This window comes from Drosophila kikkawai, chromosome 3L, assembly GCF_030179895.1.
Source record: "Drosophila kikkawai strain 14028-0561.14 chromosome 3L, DkikHiC1v2, whole genome shotgun sequence".
In the NCBI taxonomy this organism is placed as follows: domain Eukaryota; kingdom Metazoa; phylum Arthropoda; class Insecta; order Diptera; family Drosophilidae; genus Drosophila; species Drosophila kikkawai.
In genome coordinates this window covers 6,436,128-6,455,894 of record NC_091730.1, presented here as the reverse complement: position 1 = coordinate 6,455,894, position 19,767 = coordinate 6,436,128, and the positions used below count along the sequence as shown (strand labels likewise).

General features: G+C 41.6%; 2 protein-coding genes across 6 annotated transcripts in view; both read left to right on the top strand.

Moving 5' to 3' along the window:
- The window catches only part of Mi-2 (chromodomain-helicase-DNA-binding protein Mi-2 homolog), a 29,486-nt gene that overhangs the window by 588 nt on the left and 9,131 nt on the right, over positions 1-19,767 (top strand). The gene's annotated exons all lie outside the window — the stretch shown is intronic.
- Su(Tpl) (Suppressor of Triplolethal) lies at positions 234-19,594 on the top strand. 5 transcript variants are annotated; one of them, XR_011444952.1, is made up of 5 exons: positions 234-458; positions 12,549-12,652; positions 12,710-13,166; positions 13,228-13,276; positions 13,334-15,274. XR_011444952.1 is itself a non-coding variant. In XM_017165698.3 (5 exons), exon 5 carries the CDS (start codon positions 15,622-15,624, stop codon positions 18,880-18,882), a length of 3,261 nt encoding a protein of 1,086 aa, XP_017021187.1. In that variant the 5' UTR covers positions 234-390; positions 12,554-12,652; positions 12,710-13,166; positions 13,228-13,276; positions 15,283-15,621; the 3' UTR covers positions 18,883-19,594. The 5 variants fall into 5 exon arrangements, 4 of the variants coding, with proteins under 4 accessions (XP_017021187.1, XP_017021186.1, XP_017021185.1 ...); XM_017165698.3 differs by lacking the exon at positions 13,334-15,274 and adding an exon at positions 15,283-19,594 and having other exon boundaries at positions 234-390; positions 12,554-12,652; XM_017165697.3 differs by lacking the exon at positions 13,334-15,274 and adding an exon at positions 15,283-19,594 and having other exon boundaries at positions 234-390.

The window sequence follows — 19,767 nt, the reverse complement described above, 5'->3', positions numbered from 1 at the left end:
CTCGAATTTGCTTATATTAATTAGTTTTAAGTTATTTAAGTACATTAATAACCCGGTCAAGTTTGCGCTTAGAAATAAGAAAATTACAATGTTATTCTCGCTCGCGACAGTGTGGCAGTACACGCAGTAAGACCGTGTCCTGCCCCGTGCGGAAACCTCGCTAAAAGTGTGACCGCACTGTTGCGCATCGGAAATCCAGAGTCGGCCATGCCTGCCACCATTTACATTCATTGTTGCTTGGATTCGTTTAGACGTGGCAGCCATGACGTGATTTCTGAGTTTTTGTTAAACAGATTACACTATTAATCGTAGCGAAAACTGTAACTTTAGGGGAATACGTGCATTACTCGTCACCGCCTTTCGATTTGCCAGTGTAAAATTAGAAATCCAGTGCGTAATACATCCAACAACAAAAAAGAAGTGTGCAAAAAAAACTTGAAATTACCACAAAATATTGTGTAAGAAAGCATTGCGAAAAGAAAGAATAAAGAAAAAGAATTGTGCATATGTACGAATCGAAACAAAGATGCGTGAAAATCTTATGGAAAATCTTGTCGCACTTGCACTGACGTACATACATATGTGATTTTTTCCCACTCCCCCTTCAACGTCGTGTTCGTACTCTTGATTGATTTCTCCACTCTCTCGTGTGGATGCGTCTGTATGTGTGCGTGTTATGCACGCGCGCTCCAGCAAACGTCGCCGTCGTCGTCTGTCGTCCGTCGCCCGTCTCTGTCGCTCCAACTGCGAAAACGAAACCGAGTAGGAAAAATAATGAAGAAAAAGCCCCGAACCGACGCGTTTTAATTAAATTTAGTAACAAATAGCAACACAACCAACTTACAATAATTTCAATAAGTGCCAACAACAAGAAGCTGAAATGAAACGTATATGTCGCCTTTTTAAGCCACTTAACCAAAATATGCCAACACACAAGTAAGAAGAAGAAGCAGCAGCAGACGACGAGTATTGCTGTGTGGGAAAGAGAGGGAAAGCGCTGTGGGATGGAATGGAAGGGAGCCTGTCGAGGAAATTGCTGGAATGTAGTAGTAGAAAACCGATAAACAATATGCCGCTGCCGCCACCGTGTAACAAACAGCATTATCAACCCCAATTTCGCATACAATTTATGTTAATTCGTTCGCAGCTGTTCCTTTTCTGTCTGCTCCGCTCTTCTCGTCTGTCCCTGCCCCCATTTTTCGCCTCTCATTTTTCCGCTGTTCGACGCTGTTGCACTGTGGGCGTGCGTCCGTATATGTATGTATGTATATGAGGTGTGTACGTGTTTGTGGAAGTTATCCTAGAGAATGAGCGTGGGAGTGTCTAATTTTAACACTCGTCTCCCCCTATTCGTGTTCTAATTGGATTTGTGGTCCGCTGCTGAGATCCTCTCTCTATAAATATACATATATAAATATGTATTTCTCTCTATTGTGACGTCTGCACACAAGTTCTTGGCAATTTCTCTTTGATTTCACCATTTGCCGGCTGTCGGTTGTGGTTGGTTCTGCGATCAATTTCAATGATTTACATGTGTTAACCAGATGATGAAAGTGTTTATTTTGACTCCGCATGGAAACAAAACAAACCGCAATTTATTTATTCATAATCTGTTGTCATGTTCAAGTAAACAATCGAGTAATGAGTGCGACATTGCATAAAAGGCTGAGAAGAAAGAGATAGATAGAGACAGCGAGAAGGGTGTTTGAGTGCCTGCATTTATGCACAAGTACAATTAAAATAAGGAAGAGGGAGGGAGTGCGGCAATGACGTATTTTGCTGACGTACTATTCGTTCTGGTCGATTTTCCCTTTTAACTTCAGAAATTCCATAAATCTGCCTAGAAACCATATCTAGCAAACACGAACTGGGCGCCAGCACAAATAAAATTCAAAAAAGAAAAAAATAAAACTCAATACAAGAAGTGAAAGTATATTGAGTGAGTGTATGTGAGCTGTGCGTCGCCTGTGTATTAGTGGCGATCTTACCTTGCTTTGGCGAACTACAACATGCCATCCCACTCGCACGCACTGCATTCAATCATGCCAACAACAAGTGGTGCCTTTTTATATCCGCCATGTACATACGTACATATATAAATATGTATGCCTGAGTGTGTGTGCTGGCATTTCAAAAAGTTTACTCGCAGCTTAAAATCCACAAAAACTATGAAACACAAATATAAGAAATGTAAATATTATTTTAGCTTTCAATACTGTTCATTTTGTTTCATTCGAAAATCGTTCTCTCAAGAAGAGCAACAACACTGGGTCGATTGTGGTTTTTTGTGCATATGTATGTAGTTCTTTTCGTTTTTGACATTTGACGCGTATCGCTCTTTTCCTCTCTCTCCCTCTCTCGTTTTTTATGGGAGCGTGTGTCGCTCTTCCAAAGTTGTTTTTATTGCCTTCAGTTGGAGTACACCAACACTATTGTAGCAGACACAAAATCGGCAGCATTTGACATTGATTACCGTAATACCTTCAGCTTGTATGGTTGCCTATCTGCCTGTCTGTCAGACAGAGAGACTGTGCTTCTTAATATTTGTGCAACTGCTTGGTTGTCTCTTGTTATTTTACCTATTTACAGTAATTGTGTGTGAAAGAGAGAGGCGAGAGCGAGAAGGCCACGCTTCAGTTCGATGGCTGCTGTTTTCGCTACTACTGCTATTTGTTTCAGATTATTCGTACATACATATATATTTATGTACATAAACTTGCAAGCAGTGTTCACACACACTCGCACCTAATTGATACATATGCATTTGTTTTATTTTTTTGGAAGTTGCCCGCATACAAATATGCGTACATCCACCGTAATATTGTGTACAATTTAATTTATTTTTAAAGCATTCACTGTACTAGTGAACGTGAAATAATCGAGCCTTATCAACTGGTCGTTCAGCTGATCGATGATGCTATAAAAGTGTGTGTGTGTTCTAGGGTTGCTACTATTTTCGAACCTAAAAGTATCGGACGTTTACTATGCATTCTGCCCAATTTAAAAACAATTATTTATTAAGGGAAATTGATTTTATAAGTCTTTGTTTGAGTCTATTTTGTTGCTGAAATTTATCTCTTAATTTTCTTATTTACAAAGTATTCGACAACCCTGATCGACCAGAAACCCTTCTGCATTTCAATGCTATTTAGCACGGGAGGTGAAAGTGAAGGTCATTAATATTTGCATATGGAAATGTTTACGCAGCAAAAAAAGCCAAAACATAAATGGTCATATGGCAAATGCCATTTCATTTTGTCTCGTTTCTTTTTATTTCGTTTTCCTTTTGCCATCATTGGTGACCGTTGTGGCTTGAGACTCTGTTCCTCTGTCTCTCTCTCGTTCTCTCAACGTGAGCTTTGTTTTTGTGCTTTCAGCCAACAAAGTAATGTTGTTTGTTTTAATAGCCCCAACTTAATTGGTTCAATAGTTTTGTAATTGTTATCGAGTTCCGCTTGTGGCCCAGCACAAAGTAAACCCAAAATTTTTGCTTCAATTGTCACCAAAAATAGGTTTATGGTTGTAGCCCCCAGTCTGTTTTCCTGGGAGTGTACACATTGTATTAAATAAAAACAACAACAATCAGCACGCATATCTATTTGTGTCACATCCATGCGAAAACACGCGTACAAGATGTGTGTCAGCGAATTTGTGTCATTCCCGTCCCGTTTCTTCTTTTATTGGCACATGTAATCGAAATTGTTGCTTCCAATCGGTTCTTTTTGCGCTTCGCTGTTGTCTAATTAGCCAATTAGTTGGTCGCTAAGCCGAAGCTATGGCTTATAAGCTCAGAAGTCTCACAATCAGTTTCAGCGCATTGCCAACTAGGTGCATAATTGTTGCCAACGACATTGCCAGCAGCGCCCCACTCTATGCGTGTGAGTGTGTGTGCTTGTGTCTGTGGTTAACAGCGGAGGTCATAATGTTAGCACAAGAATTCAAACCGAGGTCTAAACTTTAAAAACTGGAATCAAACCATTATAACCTATTAAGGTTGCCTTTTTTCAAATTGAATATAAATCTTTCCAATTAAATATATATATATTTGCAAAAACTAATACTTATTGGAACTACTTTCTTGACCGCATCTATATATTTTGATTGTTGTAATCCGTCGTTAACTTTGGCATAGTTTTGTAGCTGAGAAACCAGAAAATAAAACAAAAAAAAACCAACATTAAAATTACCAACACACAAGAGACAACAATAAATGCAACAACTACAAAAATGTAGTTGACAACCAGCCCTCGTTTTTGTTGTTGTTGCCGCGTTGCCACCCCGACTTGTTACATATTGCCACTGCTCTCTGTAGCTGTAATTGTAGCTTAGCTACTGCTCTCGCTTTTGCGACTACGGTAGTTATATGTCCATGTAGTTGTTGCTTGCGGTGGCTTTAGTCTTACTCACGCCGCTCGCCTATAATGTTTATATAATTTTTCGTATCTTTTATTTTTCACATGCATACCGCGCGAGGTTTTTTATGGCTCATTTGTGGGTTGGGTTTCGGGTTTTGTGCACTCAACTCGATAAAAGCGCAGCTCGAGTGCTGATTTCTGTTGATTTAACACAACTCTCTGTGGTCTTTCATTTCGTTGGTTAAGAATAGTGTACTTGATAAGAAAACCACAACATATAAACTGAGCTTAAGCGGACTGTATTTTATAATATCAGTTTTAAGTGGTTTTTGAGTAGCTATGTATCATTAAATTCTCAGGCTTTAATAATAGATATTCGGGATAATATTGATAAGCAGAATCACCGTCTTGGACTCAATCCGAGTATAAAATCAAAGCAATTTACAGATTTTTTAAAATAAATATTCCCTTATGTATATTAGTCGAAAAAGCTTTTATTTGAATTGTTTTTGAATACATGTGGATTTTAATATATTTTATTCTACTAAAGTTAGTAAAATAAAAAATGCCTCGCTTTTAGACTACCTGACTTAGGCTCCACTTATTCTCTTAAAGGTCATCTAAGTAATACCCCAATTAGGATCGTGATTCTTAGGAACCAATTCTTCCTGTCCTGATTTTATTTTGTTGTGCTAAATAAAATGGCAACATACACCGGAAACTCCGGCCAATAGACATGGCAAGGTGATGGTCATTGCTGACGCTTCCAAAGCTTTTTTTTTTTTTGAATAAAATGTATGTATGTATGTATGCCACACACAATAGGCTGACATAGAGAAGTGGAGAATTCTGCGGAAGTTCAATTAACAACCTACTAAGTGGGTAGACAGAGAGGAAAAGGTGGAGGGGGAAATGAGATATCGTTGTTAGTGAAAGGAAGCAAAGGGTAATTTTTAAAGCTTTGCATTTGCAGTTACTTTTCTCGAGAAAATATTTAATCATCACGTTGATAAATGAAACAAAAGAAACTAAAATTATTTATAACTTTGATTCATATATTTCTTGAATGCACTATAAATTTAACTTCCACCTCTAATACATTTCAATAAGGGAGCAGTAAAATTGGTTTAATGAAATATTAAAAAGTTGATTGTACGCTCAATTTGACTGACCTTCAGTCTTATATATTTTTTTTAAGATATAGCCTCAGATACATTTAAATGTTTGTCCGTGTGTTGTTGTGTATGTTTGTACAAATATATAGTATATAAAAAATGTATATTCATTTTTTATAATGAAAGACAACGACTACAAAAGCAAATACAACAGACAGCAGACTCATAACAAGCCAGAGAGGGAAATACCAGTCAGCAGTCGTCGCGACTCGCTCCGTCGGTGGTTGTTGTTGTTATTGTTATTGTTGTTATTTGGTTTCTTTCAAGTCCGTTTTTAGTCCAGTTCCAAATTGCCAACACTGTTGCTTACTGCTGCTTGTTGTTTCTTTTTTTTTTTTCATACACTTGCAGATAGCGGGGGGTCTTTTAATTTTTTAGCAAAAGTAAGCAGTAACGAGGTGTATTTTTGAAGGATTTAAAAGGGTCTTTTTTAGAGGGTAAATAATAAATAAATCAAATTTGGAAATACAGATTTGACATCGTTGGGTAAATGTTATTGTATCCGAATCAATACTCCACATTTAAACTGGGGATTTATGAAATTATGTACTTCTTTCTTGAGCCGTAGAAATCTGATTTGAAATTAATGAGCAATTCGAAATCTTCACTGACCTGGTGAGGGTATAGCAATCGTCGGATTTTGAAACCATCTGCCACCTTTTTCATGTTGTCTTCGTCTCGTCTTGCCGCTGCTCCAATAAGAAGAAGAAATCCAAACTGAATCTGGGAAGACAAGTTTTCGAAGCCAACGTTGAGCACTAGCCGCCGTGCCGCTCACTCTCGCCTCGGGTCGAATCGAATCCGACTCCGAGTCCGAATCTCTGGTTGTCTTTCTCGACTGGCGAAGCCTTCTAGTCGACAACACAACCCCACTCCACCACTTCACCTGGCCATATATTTCTTGTATCGGGTTTTCCATTGGTTCGGGCTTTTTGGGTGTTGTTTGTTGCTGCCTTTTGCTTTTTGTTGATTAGTATGCATATGTATTTGTGCTGAAGATATCGCTCGCACTGCTTGCGGTATCGTTACGAAACCACATATAAAAAGTTTTTTATTCGAAATTTATTTAAGTCTCTTCAACACACATCCAAAGTGTTTTATTTATTTATTTATTTTTCCTTCATACTATTTTTTTTTACTCAAATGCGGCTTAGTTTTTTATTAAGCGATTAACAAAGACCAGTTAGCAACGCGGCTTTTTTTTTGATTGTGAGAAGAATTTTGGGGGTTTTTTCTGGCCTCAGGAGATCTTCTCATTTTGGAGCTTGGTAAAAATTAGCCAAGATTTAAAAACTTTACATAATAGTAAAATTCTTCTGGAATTTATACATTTAAGAAAATAATTTAATAGTAATTTAATAAGTAATTTTTGGGATTTGAACTCACCCATATAGTAATTAATTATTGAAAGAATATTTTAAATAGGTCGATTTGAGTTAAGGATTTTAAGGGATGACACAGTGATATTTCAGTTGTACTACTTGTAGACTCCTTTTAAATTGATATCAAATTTCTAGTGTTTTCTTTATGATTTCGATTGATTTTAAAGATTGGTCTAGACACCCTATTTGATTCTACCACTAACGGCAAACCTGTTACTGCTCTTATGGGCTACAAAAAAAAAATAAGCCCTGCAAACGTGTGCGCCGGTAGTTTTTGTTTTTCGTAACCCCCTCCTCTTGGCGCGTTTTCTGATTAAATTTAAATTGCTTTTTATTGTCGGGGGTTGAGTTGTATTTGTTTTCATTGGCTTCAACGCTCGACCCAAAACCAGATTCTATGGGTGAGAGAGAGGATGGGGCGGGGGCTCATTAATACAGGCTTCGTAGAAAACACATTTCAAAGTTGTTTTGTTGTTCGTTTTGTTTGAATACAATTTTTCTGGACATCAAACACAACAGCTGCTAAAAGCTTTCTTTATCCAGCGATTCCGGCGCGTTAATTTTGTAGTTTTGGTTGCTTTTCAGCAAACTGATAACGACGCTGTCACGTAAATAAGCTCTCACATAGGCCCCTAATCTAATCTTTTCGGTTGCGCCTGTCCGTGTCCGTGTCCCCTATATGTTGAAATTCGATTTATGCCAATTCACGGTCAATGTTTTCCCGATCCTCCGAATCAATTGCTTCACTCTTAGGTACACACATATACCAGTAAGAAAGCTTTACGCATTTCCGTTTCACTTTTTCGCTGTTAAGCAAGCCGCCCAATCTGAATTATGCAATGATCGGTCGTTGAACGAACAGTTCGACTCTTCGGCTGTGAGCTCCTTTTCCTTCAGTCATTCTGAATCGAGAATTTGTACTGGCTACAAGTTCATTGTACGCACTTTTTGTGGTTTTTTTTCTCTCTTATATATTTGCTTTCGATATATTTTTGTGACTGATGCTTATACCGGCGAGTTCAGTGCCTTCAGATAAGCTTAGGATGAATTATTGTGTGCCTCATAGCTTGTGTTATTATTGGAGCCATATTTAATTAATTGTACCCTAGAAACTGACTTTGATTATTTTCCCCACATGGAAGTAAACTTTGGTTTCGCTGAAACTGTTTACGATACAAGCTCACATTTTACGTCAGTGCTTACTTTTAGTTAATTGCACAATTAGTCAGTGTAAAGGTTATTATTACAAGTTGACGTTTATTTTGATTACACGTTATATATGATTTAAAATCTCTTAGCAAAGCAACAATCGGATATCTTTTATATCGTTCTTACTATAAACTTAAAATAAAAAATAATAGGATTTGATATATTAATTACCTGATATTATACTTGTAAAAACTATAGAATTAACTTTTTAAGTAACAGGAAAAAGAATTGCTTGCTTTGCAAATAAATGTCGAATTGTAATTCTAAATTACTTTTATTAAAGCGAATTTGTGAGCACAACAAGGCTTGAACTTTTTGAACTTGATGTGCATTTAGCACCTTTTTTATTTTTTATTGTTTTCCTTTTATCGTAAAATATTTCCCACTTGATGTATGACTCACACTCTCGGGGCAAATAAATACAGGCACTGAGAGAGAGCATTTGTGTTGTGGGTGCTGCTGCCGTTGTTGCTGTTGTCGTCGTTTTCGGACTATAAATAGCCCAGCGCTGAAGATAAAATTTAAAATATTGCCATTTTTATTATATAAAATAGATGTGTGCGTGTGTGTGCGAGAGAGTGGGTTTGTTTGCCTGACTCTCCCGATATTGAAAATGCACCGAAATGATGGGGGAAAAACAATACGAAATATATTTTCGCTACTTTGGCCGTACATGTTCAATGTCCAATGGCATTTTGGGATTCCCGTGTGGGTAATTACCAATAAGGCATGCGTCGATTTGCCGGAATCGCTATACCCGGTCCCCAGTCCCACAGATCTCTTCCCCGACCCCCCCAAGTTGGTTTGCCATCATCATTATCGGCGCGGCGGCTTCGGCAATTGATTATTCACTCCACACACTTGTACACCGCCGACCGTATATACTACTTTGACGTTTACTTACTATGTATGTATAGCGAACCAAGTGTCGCAGCCGTTATTGCTCTCAGTCGGTTGCATTTCAAGTACGCTTGTTGTTTTCCTCAATTTTTTCATCGATTTTAAGGTGTAGGTGCCTGTTAGTAAATTGGATGGGGCACGACGCATTCGTCTTGGATCTATCTATCTAGGGATTATTAACATATATGTATGTATATGTGGATTAGGTTTAATTTCAGTTTCTTAATTTCTGCTTAATTTTGAGCTTAATTTCTGAGAGTTCTGAAATGACCACAAGCTTATGTGTCTACATTTATACATATAATATATTAATTCAATTTTGATAAGATAACATTGAGCTTTTTCTAATTGAAATGTCTACTAGTTAGCACTGGAAAGTACTAATGGTTTGCTATAGACTCTTTCTTATATGATCTCTCTAGGACCTAGAGTCTAAGTTATTTATTTACAATCTTCCAGATAAGAACCTCTGTGTTTAATTAACTGTTCAAAGGTTTTGCTTGCATTTTTCTATCGATCAATCGGTCGATCGCTCTGGTATACGATTATAGGGGGTTGCAACTATGTGGTTTTGCAAAGATTTCCCAAGAAACTATTTAACTTATATACGTAGTTGGTTGAGAGGCCCGTCTTCGCAGTGCTTTTGTTGTTGCTTTTGATGCCCCACTTCCTCATTGGTTATTGTTATCACTGGGCTCTTCTTGTTGTTGTTGCTCTTACGAAGAACAACTGTAGCACAAAGAAAACTGCTCGTGCACAGCTGACAGCTGCATCGCTCTACAAACACAACTACATTCGTACATTGAGAAATGAGAAAAGAACCAACAACACAACATAGAGAGGCGGAGACGAGTGTGTCATCTATTTTTCACCCCGTGAGATTATACATTTTTACATAGTCACCTAGCTGGTAGGGGTGTGTGCTCGCTAAGAACGTGTGTGTTTGCCTTTTCTTTTGAGCATTCCATTGCACACGTTTTTCTTCCTTTTCTTTTTTTTCCAAAAGTTTCCATTTGTAATACCTCGTAGATAACCGAGGGTATTTTGGTTTTTTTTGGTGAAGCGACTACTTCTTATATGCAACTTGAATTATGAAGAAGACCGTATTTTAAAGATGTGATTTATTTTATTATTTTTGGAGTGAATTAAAATTTAAGTAATATTTCAAAGAAAGTTCCTGTTTAAATAAGGATCATTTGTTTAAATAGATTAAATCTAATAGAGACATCATCAAAGGACAATCCCTCAGAACTAAAAACTACAAAACATTCACATTTATTTGGTCTCTAGATAGTTTTCGTTGTCAGGCTCTCCCTTAAAAATCTGTGTCCAAGCTATTATCAGACCATTTATCTTTCCCTACTATATCCATTAAACATTTTTATGAATTCTGGGTATCATATAGTCTTATCCTTTTACTTTTGTCCGTTCTTTGTTTCATATTTTTGGTGGTTGCTTGAGCGGTTGACGACTCCTGATGCCTGCGGCCAGCTGTTGCCGAGATCCTCGCGTTTCCTTATCCTGTCCCTACCCCTGTCCGTGTCTGTCCCATGACCCTGATCCACCTCTTCCTTTACCTCTCCTGCTCTTCACATCACCTCGTCGTCACTCTTTATGCTGTATATATCAGTGCATTGGCCTCTCGCCGTTTTTCCCCTCAATGCTATTTGAACAAAAACGAAACTTGAAATTGTATTATTTCTCTTTTGGTGTCTGCGAGGTTTTATGGTTTTACCTATGTATATACATGCACACAATATGCACGGTTGAATGTATACGTTTGTATGTATGTATTTCAGCTAATTTGTTTAAAGTTGACTGCGAATTTGTTGTTACCGAGGCACACGCACACACCACCGACTAGAGGTTTACGCCGATGGTTAAAGGCATCGGCGGCGGCGTAGAGGTCAAAATGACTCGGCGGCGGCGGCGTAGTAGTCAGAAAGAACCGGCGGCGGCGGCGCGTCAAATAAGGCAAAAAGGCCATTTTAATGAGTTATTTATTTTTTTTTAAGTTTTATAAAGAACAATGACACTGAAGGCCGCGCTGAAGCTGCGCCGATGCCGCACCAGCGGCGCGCCGCGGCGCGCCGTTATTTTCATAATTTGGCGGCGGCGCGTCAAATAAGGCAAAAATCGGCGGCGGCGGCGGCGTGGCGCGGCGGCGTATATGTCTACCACCGACCACAGAATCAGCAGAGACTGAGAGCTGTCTATTTACTATGTAGGAGAGTTAAATAGCACTTGAAAGTGCATTTAGTATTAATATATTGATTGAATCTTTTAAGTTACCCTTCAGCGTAGCAGTTGTTGTTTTGTATCTACATTGTTGAGGAAGAAAACATTCTGGAAACACCAGATGAGGGAAAAGGAAGAGATTTTTATCAAAACCAACCCTCTCAGTGAGCCTTAGAGCGCATTTTAAGAAGTTTAAAATTTTGTGCCTCTTACAACAATCTGTTATTTTATGACACTTGCTTAATTTACCAGATATTGCAAAACTCGCGTTTGCGGTCAGATTGATTGAATGGAATAAACACGTTCTAAAAAAAATCCTCTTAGTTTAAAATCAAGTTTTTGCCATAGAATTATTATTATTTTTATGACCACAGCTGTGTATTATTAATAGAGTTTTTTTTAACCTTGGCGAAGTTTGGCTTTTATATTTGACTCTTTTTCTAGGCTACTTTTTGGATATTTTGAAATGTACGTGGGGAGGGGGAGTTTTATTCGTCGTCGTCGGGGGTTTTCTTCTCATCTTCCCGTTCCTCCGTTTCGTTTATTCCATGGACTTGATGCTTTCTCCCTCACTCCCACGGGCAGGTGTGCGCCCTTGACTGTTTAACTGTTTTACCCACTGGCAGTTGGGCAAAACGAAATAGAAATATATTTTTGTAGTTTCATTGTTGAATACATCCGCTCTTACCTTACCGTACGTACGCTCGGGTTTGCATTAGTGTGTGTTTGTGTGCGGCTCAAATTCCTAGCAAAAAACAACAAAAACAAAACAAACAGAGATAAGCCAGGCAAAAACGGTAGACTGAAAAGCAGGCACGGCGAAAATGTGAACAACACTCAAAACAAAATCACACGCACACACACGGGCGCGCGCTTTGGCGAGTTAGAAGATCAGCGCTACGGTAAATCTACCTGAAAGCGGAAAATTTTCATATGCAAAAATGTCAAAAGTGAACCAAAAAAACAACAACAAATGGCAGAAATATGATGGAGCGACAGGGAGCGTACTCTTAGCTCGGCATGGGATTCTCTTTCTATCGAGAGAGCGATCTTAAGAGAGTGATCTAAAATAAGAGAGTTACCATGAGAGTGCAAATGAACACAACGAGCGAGTAACCCTACGTAGTAACGTAAACACAAAACAGCTGAGCGGGAAAACGTATGATCGCAGCGGCCGCGTAACGCAAAACAAACAAAACGCCTAAGTAACGGTTTCGCGTTTGAATGGGAGAGTGGAAAATGCAAAAACAAAATACTCAAGTGCTTCCTTTCTTTTTTTTTATCAAAAGTGTAGAGTGAAAAGTAAAAGAGAAAATAAGTCAAAACTAGAACGCACCAGAGCAGAAATCACCAATACAACACTTACACAGAAAAGCAACAATCAACCTACCAAGTATGCCAACAATGCCATAAACGTGATTTTATACTAAAATTGGTCAACATTTTGCAGCATCTGTAGCAGTAACAACAACACCTTTAGTGCAGCTACGTAAATGTATATATGCCAACAAGAAGTCAACGTCCAATTTAAAGTTCATTTTGGTGTTGCTTCCTTTATCGATTGCTGCCCCTCCGATAGCAAAAACCACCCTCCGCCAATCGATAACTGTCACTAACCAACACTGCTCGGCGAGCGAGTGAGCGAAAACAGCTGATTGAGACGGGCGGCCTGTTGTTGTTGCAGTAGCTGTGCTTGGTTTATTGGGCCGAGGAAACTTTTTCGCTGCCCCGTAGCGGAGCGAGCGTGAAAGGGATAGAAGAGAAAGGAAAAGAGACCAGAGATAAAGAGCAGAAACTACAACGTGTGACGTGGTGGGGGCATACAGGTGGTAAAACAGCTGTTTCAACAGCAAGAACAACAAAGAACAGCCTCGAGAAAATCGGTTTTATGTAGAAATACAATAATCGTAAGTACTCCGCGCTTGTTTGCTTGTTAATCACACTATTAAGCCCAACTATTTTTTGTAGTGCCGTCTGCAGTTTTTCCAGCCAACCAACACATACACAAATATATAACGTAAGCGATTTATATGTATTTTCCTATATGTTCAAATGTATATGCTTAGACGTGCAGGGCTGCAGGTTACTTTTTTTTCGACACGCACATCTCAGAAGAGCCACACAACCTAAAAGAGAGATTAACAACGGAATGAGACGTCGACGACTGCCAAGTGCGCACATAAAATTGCAAACTTGTTTTCATTTCTTCGATCTCGCTCACTTACAAAAAGAACAACAACAATTAGGAAAAACACAGCAAGTGATACAAGGCACGTACATTCCGAATGCGACGAGAGGCTAAGAGAGTCGCACAGCAGCACACACCAGAGTGTGACCGAAAAAGAGAACGATCACTCACTCGCTGCTCTGTCGCACTTGTAACAAACGAGTGCACCCCAGAGAGCAAAGAGAGCAGCAGCAACAACAACAAGACCAAGAGCAAGCAACGGGCAACCACTTGAAAGCAACTCGTTTCGATTTCATTTAGCAGATACCTTTTGTACGTTGATTAAGATACCTTGGGACTCACAGACAGACACACTGCAAAAGTGTCCCCCACACAAAAGAAACAGCAGCAAACAAACTGCAATTGCAAAGAACGTACAATAAAATAAACAAAACCAGTGCCAAAAAAATAAATAATAAAATATTCCACAAATATCCAAAAATGTCTTGAGTTAAAGAGTCGAAAAACGCGTAAAGCGTAAGTTGTGTGAGTGTGTGCGAGCGCACCCCAATACCAGTGCATCCGAAGCACCAAAAGTAAAGTGGTTAAAAAAGGCATATTACAAAAATTTAACAACATTTCAAGTGCTGAAAACTGAACAACAATTTCGTGTGCTTGTGTGCAAAGAAACGACGATATGTGCCTACAAGTGAGTGTGCGCACACACAAAAACACACTTTGATTGACAAAAACGTACTTATGTGTATCTATGTGCAACTAATATACTAGCTGTGGACAAAAAATAATATAATAAGCAACAGAGCCAAAGTAGCAGCAGCAGTAAAATATATAAAAATCAACGTACAAACTCAGATGATTTTTAGCGAAAAAACGAAAAGAAAAATGATCAAGCAGCAGAAGCAAAAACAATAATAACAACAACAATTGCGGAGAAGCCAATCAAAACAGCAGTTGTCTCGCTTCAACGCGCTCGACCACGATCGACGAGAGAGTGGGCCAGAGCGAGAGCGAGAGCAGTCACGGACGTGTGCGAGCAGCCAGCAGCATTGATTTGATTGCTTGCTTTTGCTGTCTTTGATTTTGCTTATGGCCGCCGACTGACCTGAGGTGCTCTCTTACATACAAATATTTGTACATACCTATATGCAAGTGAGTGAGTGAGCAGGCAGGCACGCACCCACTGAGACAGCGCTTTGGCACCTGGCGCAGGAGTCGCTGCTGCTTGCGGCACTTTGAATAAGACAAAAAAAAAGTGGAAGCAACAACAAGGAACGGATAAGAGCAGTGGCAAAGGCAACAGCCAGCCTTCCGCCGCCCCGTCTCTCTCCCTCGTGAAACCGAAACAGGGACAGAGCGAGCATACATGCTGCCTACCTTAACCCAATTAAAATACCATATTATTTAACAAAAGAAATTGTGTTATTTGCAATCAGCGCACACATACACATGCCAACGGCAAAGAGAGCAAGAGACAGTGAGATCGAGATTTAGAGAGGCAGAGGCAAAGAGAGCGCAATACTTTTTGAAAGTATAAAAAAATTTACAAATTACGGAAGTGAAATTCTCGAAACCGTGAAGAAATACAAATACAAAGAGAGTGTTGTGTATTGCCAGCCTGCATTTGAAATTCAAAAAATATTTATTTGTTGTAAGCTCAGCTTGAAAAACGAAAGAAAAGCAAAAGAAAGACATTTACAATACCGTGTTCAGGTGTTGGTGGGTGTGCGTGTGAGAGAGCAAATAGAGCTGTGCATATGTGTGTGTCACGTCTTAGCAACAACGTACATTTCGCGTTTACGATTACAACATACTAAATTCAGGCATTATTTGCACAGAACCAACAACAACAACCACAACAGACGCAGGAGAGCAGAACTTCCAGGCAGCTTCCAGGACCAGGGTCACCTCCGCGATAGACTTCCTTCCACACAACGTGTGCTTCCCCCTTCCTACTCAAAAGTGTACACTTCCAGCCAAGAACCGCTACCTTCAACATTTTTCAAGCTGGCCAAACCACAGCTAGAAGAAGAGAAACCACAAATAAAGAAATCTTGGAAGAACAGGAGCAGGAGCAACTGAAGCAATTAGCAAGATCACAAGAAGTTAACCGATCGAGCAGAGGAAAGTGGACGACATTTATTGCGACCCAATTGGCGGCTAGCTGCGCGCACGTTATGACCAATTCGATTGCGTCAACGAAATGCCTGCCGCCCAATGTTTTATCGACCGGCAACTATGGAATGTCCCAGAGCCACCGCTACAACAACGATGATAGCAAGGAGTACATCATTGTCAAGCTCACCGATTCCGCCTTCCGTGCGATCGAGGAGTATCAGCGCGATGACAATGCCAAGCGTTTGCAGCCCAACCAAAGGGCTAAGATCCAGTTTGTTGGCAACGACGGTTTCATACACTTCCCGTCGCGTCCAGCAGCGACGGATCCTAATGGCAATGCTAATGGCAATGACAGCGGCGGCAACGGCGGCGGTGGACGAAAATTTGGCTTCACCATCAACAACATGGAGGGAACGCTGGAATGCGTCCAGCAGCAGCAACAAAACCTGGGAGTCCTCGGTGCCGTCACCCTGCGGATGCGAATTCATGCGAACGACGATGTCTACGACACGACACGCACAAAAATGGCCAAAGCCGAGGAGACGGAGAAGAGCAAGTGCATTCGGGAGATTAAGCCAAATCAGTCGGATATTGGGCGTAAGGTGAAAAAGCCAACGTCCTCAGTGTCATCCTCATCCTCCTCCGCCTCAGCCGCAGCTTCAGCATTCTCCTCCTCAAGCTCCAATTCTGGTTCGACGACGACGGCATTTCACCATCACAGCAACAGCAACAACAGTGGGAACAACAGCAGCAGCAGCAATAGTTTTAATAGCAACAACAACCATAGTCGTAAGTTAGGTTCATCGCCATTTAATGGCCTAGGCGTAGGTTTGGGAGGCAACGGCGGCTCCTCCTCCGCCGCCGCCGCATATGCCTCACGTTCGCCCAATCCCAGCACGCTGGGCGCCAGCGGCACAGTCAATGGTCGCTACCACAGCGGCACTAGCAGCAGCAGCAGTGGTGTTGGTGGTGGAGCCGCCACATCGCTGGCCTCTACGTTTGCCAACGGCATCTCGCATGGATATAACCTGAGCGGCAGCTCGCCAAGGGATGCAATGCCAGCGGCGGCGTCGTCAGCAGCATCAGCCATTAATTCCTCTTCCTCGGCGAACGGACGCAGCAAAATGCAGCAAGGGGGAGGTCTCACCTCGTCTTCGTCCTCCAGGAGTGCCAACAACAAGTCTTCGGGCGCCAACAAGATGTCGGATGTGTCTAGGCGCAACATACGCGAGCGCCTAATCCATTTGCTAGCCCTTAAGGCGTTTAAGAAGCCCGAACTGTTTGCCCGACTGAAGAATGAGGGCATCCGCGATCGGGAGCGTAACCAGATTACTAACATACTCATGGACATTAGCACCATGTCGCACAATACGTACAATCTGCGTCGTCAGATGTGGAATGATGTGGACGAGAACTGGCAGTTCTTCAGCGAGCAGGAGCTGCAGCAATTGAAGCGCCGCAAGCCCCAGAATCTAACGCCTCCGATGAGCTCGGATGCGGGTAGCTCGACGTCTGGTCAGAGTCCCACATCGACGCACACCGGCAGTCCGCCGCCGCCCTCGAACAGCGGCGCAGGCGGAGCTGGGCCTGGGGGAGCCGGAGGCAGCATGAAGCGCACCAGCCTCGAGTACGACGAGACCATGTTTAGCACTGTTCAGCCCAAGAAGCAGCGCATCAGTCACTACAAAAAGGACACTCCGCCATCGGGGACCTCGTACTCAAGCTCCTCAGCCTCCGGTTCGATGTCGATGCTGGGTTCCTCAATGAACTCTAGCCGGAATCGTTATACGCCGCCTCAGCGCCAACCTGGACCGTTGGATGATCACAGCACCAGTGATCTTAGCTACAATGTGCTGGACAACATGGAGGAGTTTATGAGCTCGACGGCAGCAGCAGCAGTCACGCAGCACCAAGCATCGATGGAACAGCAGCATCAGCAGCAAACGCATATTCATCCAAGGAGCAGTAGCAGCAGCAGCCGGCGAGGCAGCTCCTCAATTGGCAATGGAGGCGCGGCCAGCAATGGGGTCAATGGAAACAAGGACAAGCGCAACTCCACAGGCAGCAATTCGAGCAGCTCCAGTGGCTATGAAACGCAACAGGAAAGGCAGCAGCGGGCAACGGCATCAACGATGTCGGCTAGCCGCAGCAGTAACAAGTCATCATCCGCCTCAGCCTCCTCCTCTACCGCGACAACGCCTCCCAAGCTAGCGGCTAGCTTTGTGCCCGCTGCAGCATCCGGACCCAGCAAGCAGCGAATGCCACCCCAGCAGAGTGAATACAATTCGTCGTACAGCAATGGTAACAACACGCAGCAACATGCTGCCTCCAACAGCAAGAAACGGACGAGTAGTAGTAGTGGTAATCCCAGTGGTCAGCGTCAAAGGAATTCCAGTTCCTCCAACTCGGGGTATCAGCAAGTGCCACCACCAAACTCTTCCTCGTCCTCCAACTCGCGATCCTCCCTCCAGCAACAGCAGCAAGTGCATCATCAACAGCAACAGCAGCAACAGGCGCAACAACAGCAGCAGCATCATTACCATCATCAGCAGGCCAAGCAGCATCCATCGCCCACGCAACAATTGGCAGCTGCCGCACATGCCTACGCGCATGCCACGGCGGACACGGATGCCTCGTCCATGCCCCGCTACGACTTTAGCCAGTTCGTTCCCATCCAGTCGGTCGAGGGGCGGCGTAGGTACAAGACTGAGTTCGAGAGCGACTACGATGAGTACTGCAAGTTGTTGACCCGCGTTGAGGATGTACGCAATCGGTTCCAGGACTTGTCCGAGCGCTTGGAAAGCGCCCGGATCAGTGACTCTGGGTATGGCGACTACGATCACATCAAGCACCAGATAGTGTGCGAATATCAAAGGATCAAGAACGATCGCACTGTTTGCGAGGACAAGCAAAGGTTCGACTACCTGCATGCCAAGCTGGCGCACATCAAGCAGCTGGTGACGGATTATGACAAGACTTTAATGAGTGCAGCCTCCAATAATGTGGCGGCGACGACAACGGCGATGGTGCCACCGAATCCAGCGGTGGCCGAGGCAGCCGACAGATTGGCGGAGCAGCAGCGAAGGCAACACCATGCGGCTGAGACGATAGAACACCAGCAGCAGCAAGAGCAACAACGCCATCATCCCCAACAGCATCACTCACAGGAGCAACACCATCCGCAGCATCCCCAGCAGCAGCAGCACGATAGCGATTCTGATGACAGCTCGAACAGCTCTGATTCCAACGATGATGATGACGAAGAGGACTGCGATGATTCCAACTCCAATACAGATGACGATGAGGCCCGCCGCTATTGATCCTGCTGGAACTGCTTCGATGACCCGATGACACTCAATATACATACACTCTAGAGCTGGAAAAACATCCAAGTATCGAAAACTTTTATACTTTGCAGCTCCAAGATACACTGATCCCCGCAATGTAAAAAGGCAAATAAAAACTAAACAAAAATAAAAAAAAAAAACGTGGAAGAGACTATTACAACAAACACTACAATCTTATAAAAATGACGAAAAACAACACAAAAAAAAAAAAACAACAACCAACAAAACCGAAAAACACCAACAAAAACGTTCTACAAGAAAATGTTCTACAGCAACAACAAAAAAATCTTCAAAAAAAATGTTGAAACTATGTTAACAAAAACAAAACGAAAAATTACAACTTTTGCGTAAATTTTTTAAATTTAAATTAAACTACAAGAATAAGTGTATGATGTTCTGCATCTATGAACTATATACACACATAAACACATGAGTACATAACAAGAGAAGACGGAAGACGAGGATGATGGAGGCAAAAGCAAAAGCAAAATATACACGAGTTGTAGACTTAATTTTTCTGTTGAGCATATATATTGAGCAGCTTAAATAAGTAACTAAATGAAGGCAAAAAACACAATGTTTACCTTGCGTTTTTGTGCGTGTAATAATCATTATTACTATTATTATAATATTATTATTATCAACTTTTAAATATAGCCTGTACGTTTTTCGTTTTTAATCTAGACTCTTCTTATTTGTATTCTTGATTTTTTGTTACAAACAACGGCAGACCACACTAATCACTTACTCACACAGACACACACCATACCTACACCCACTACACACTCATCGAACATTTTTTTTTGCATTTTTGGGGCATAGCTTTTGTTTTAGATTTGTGTGTATAGAGAAGGAAGA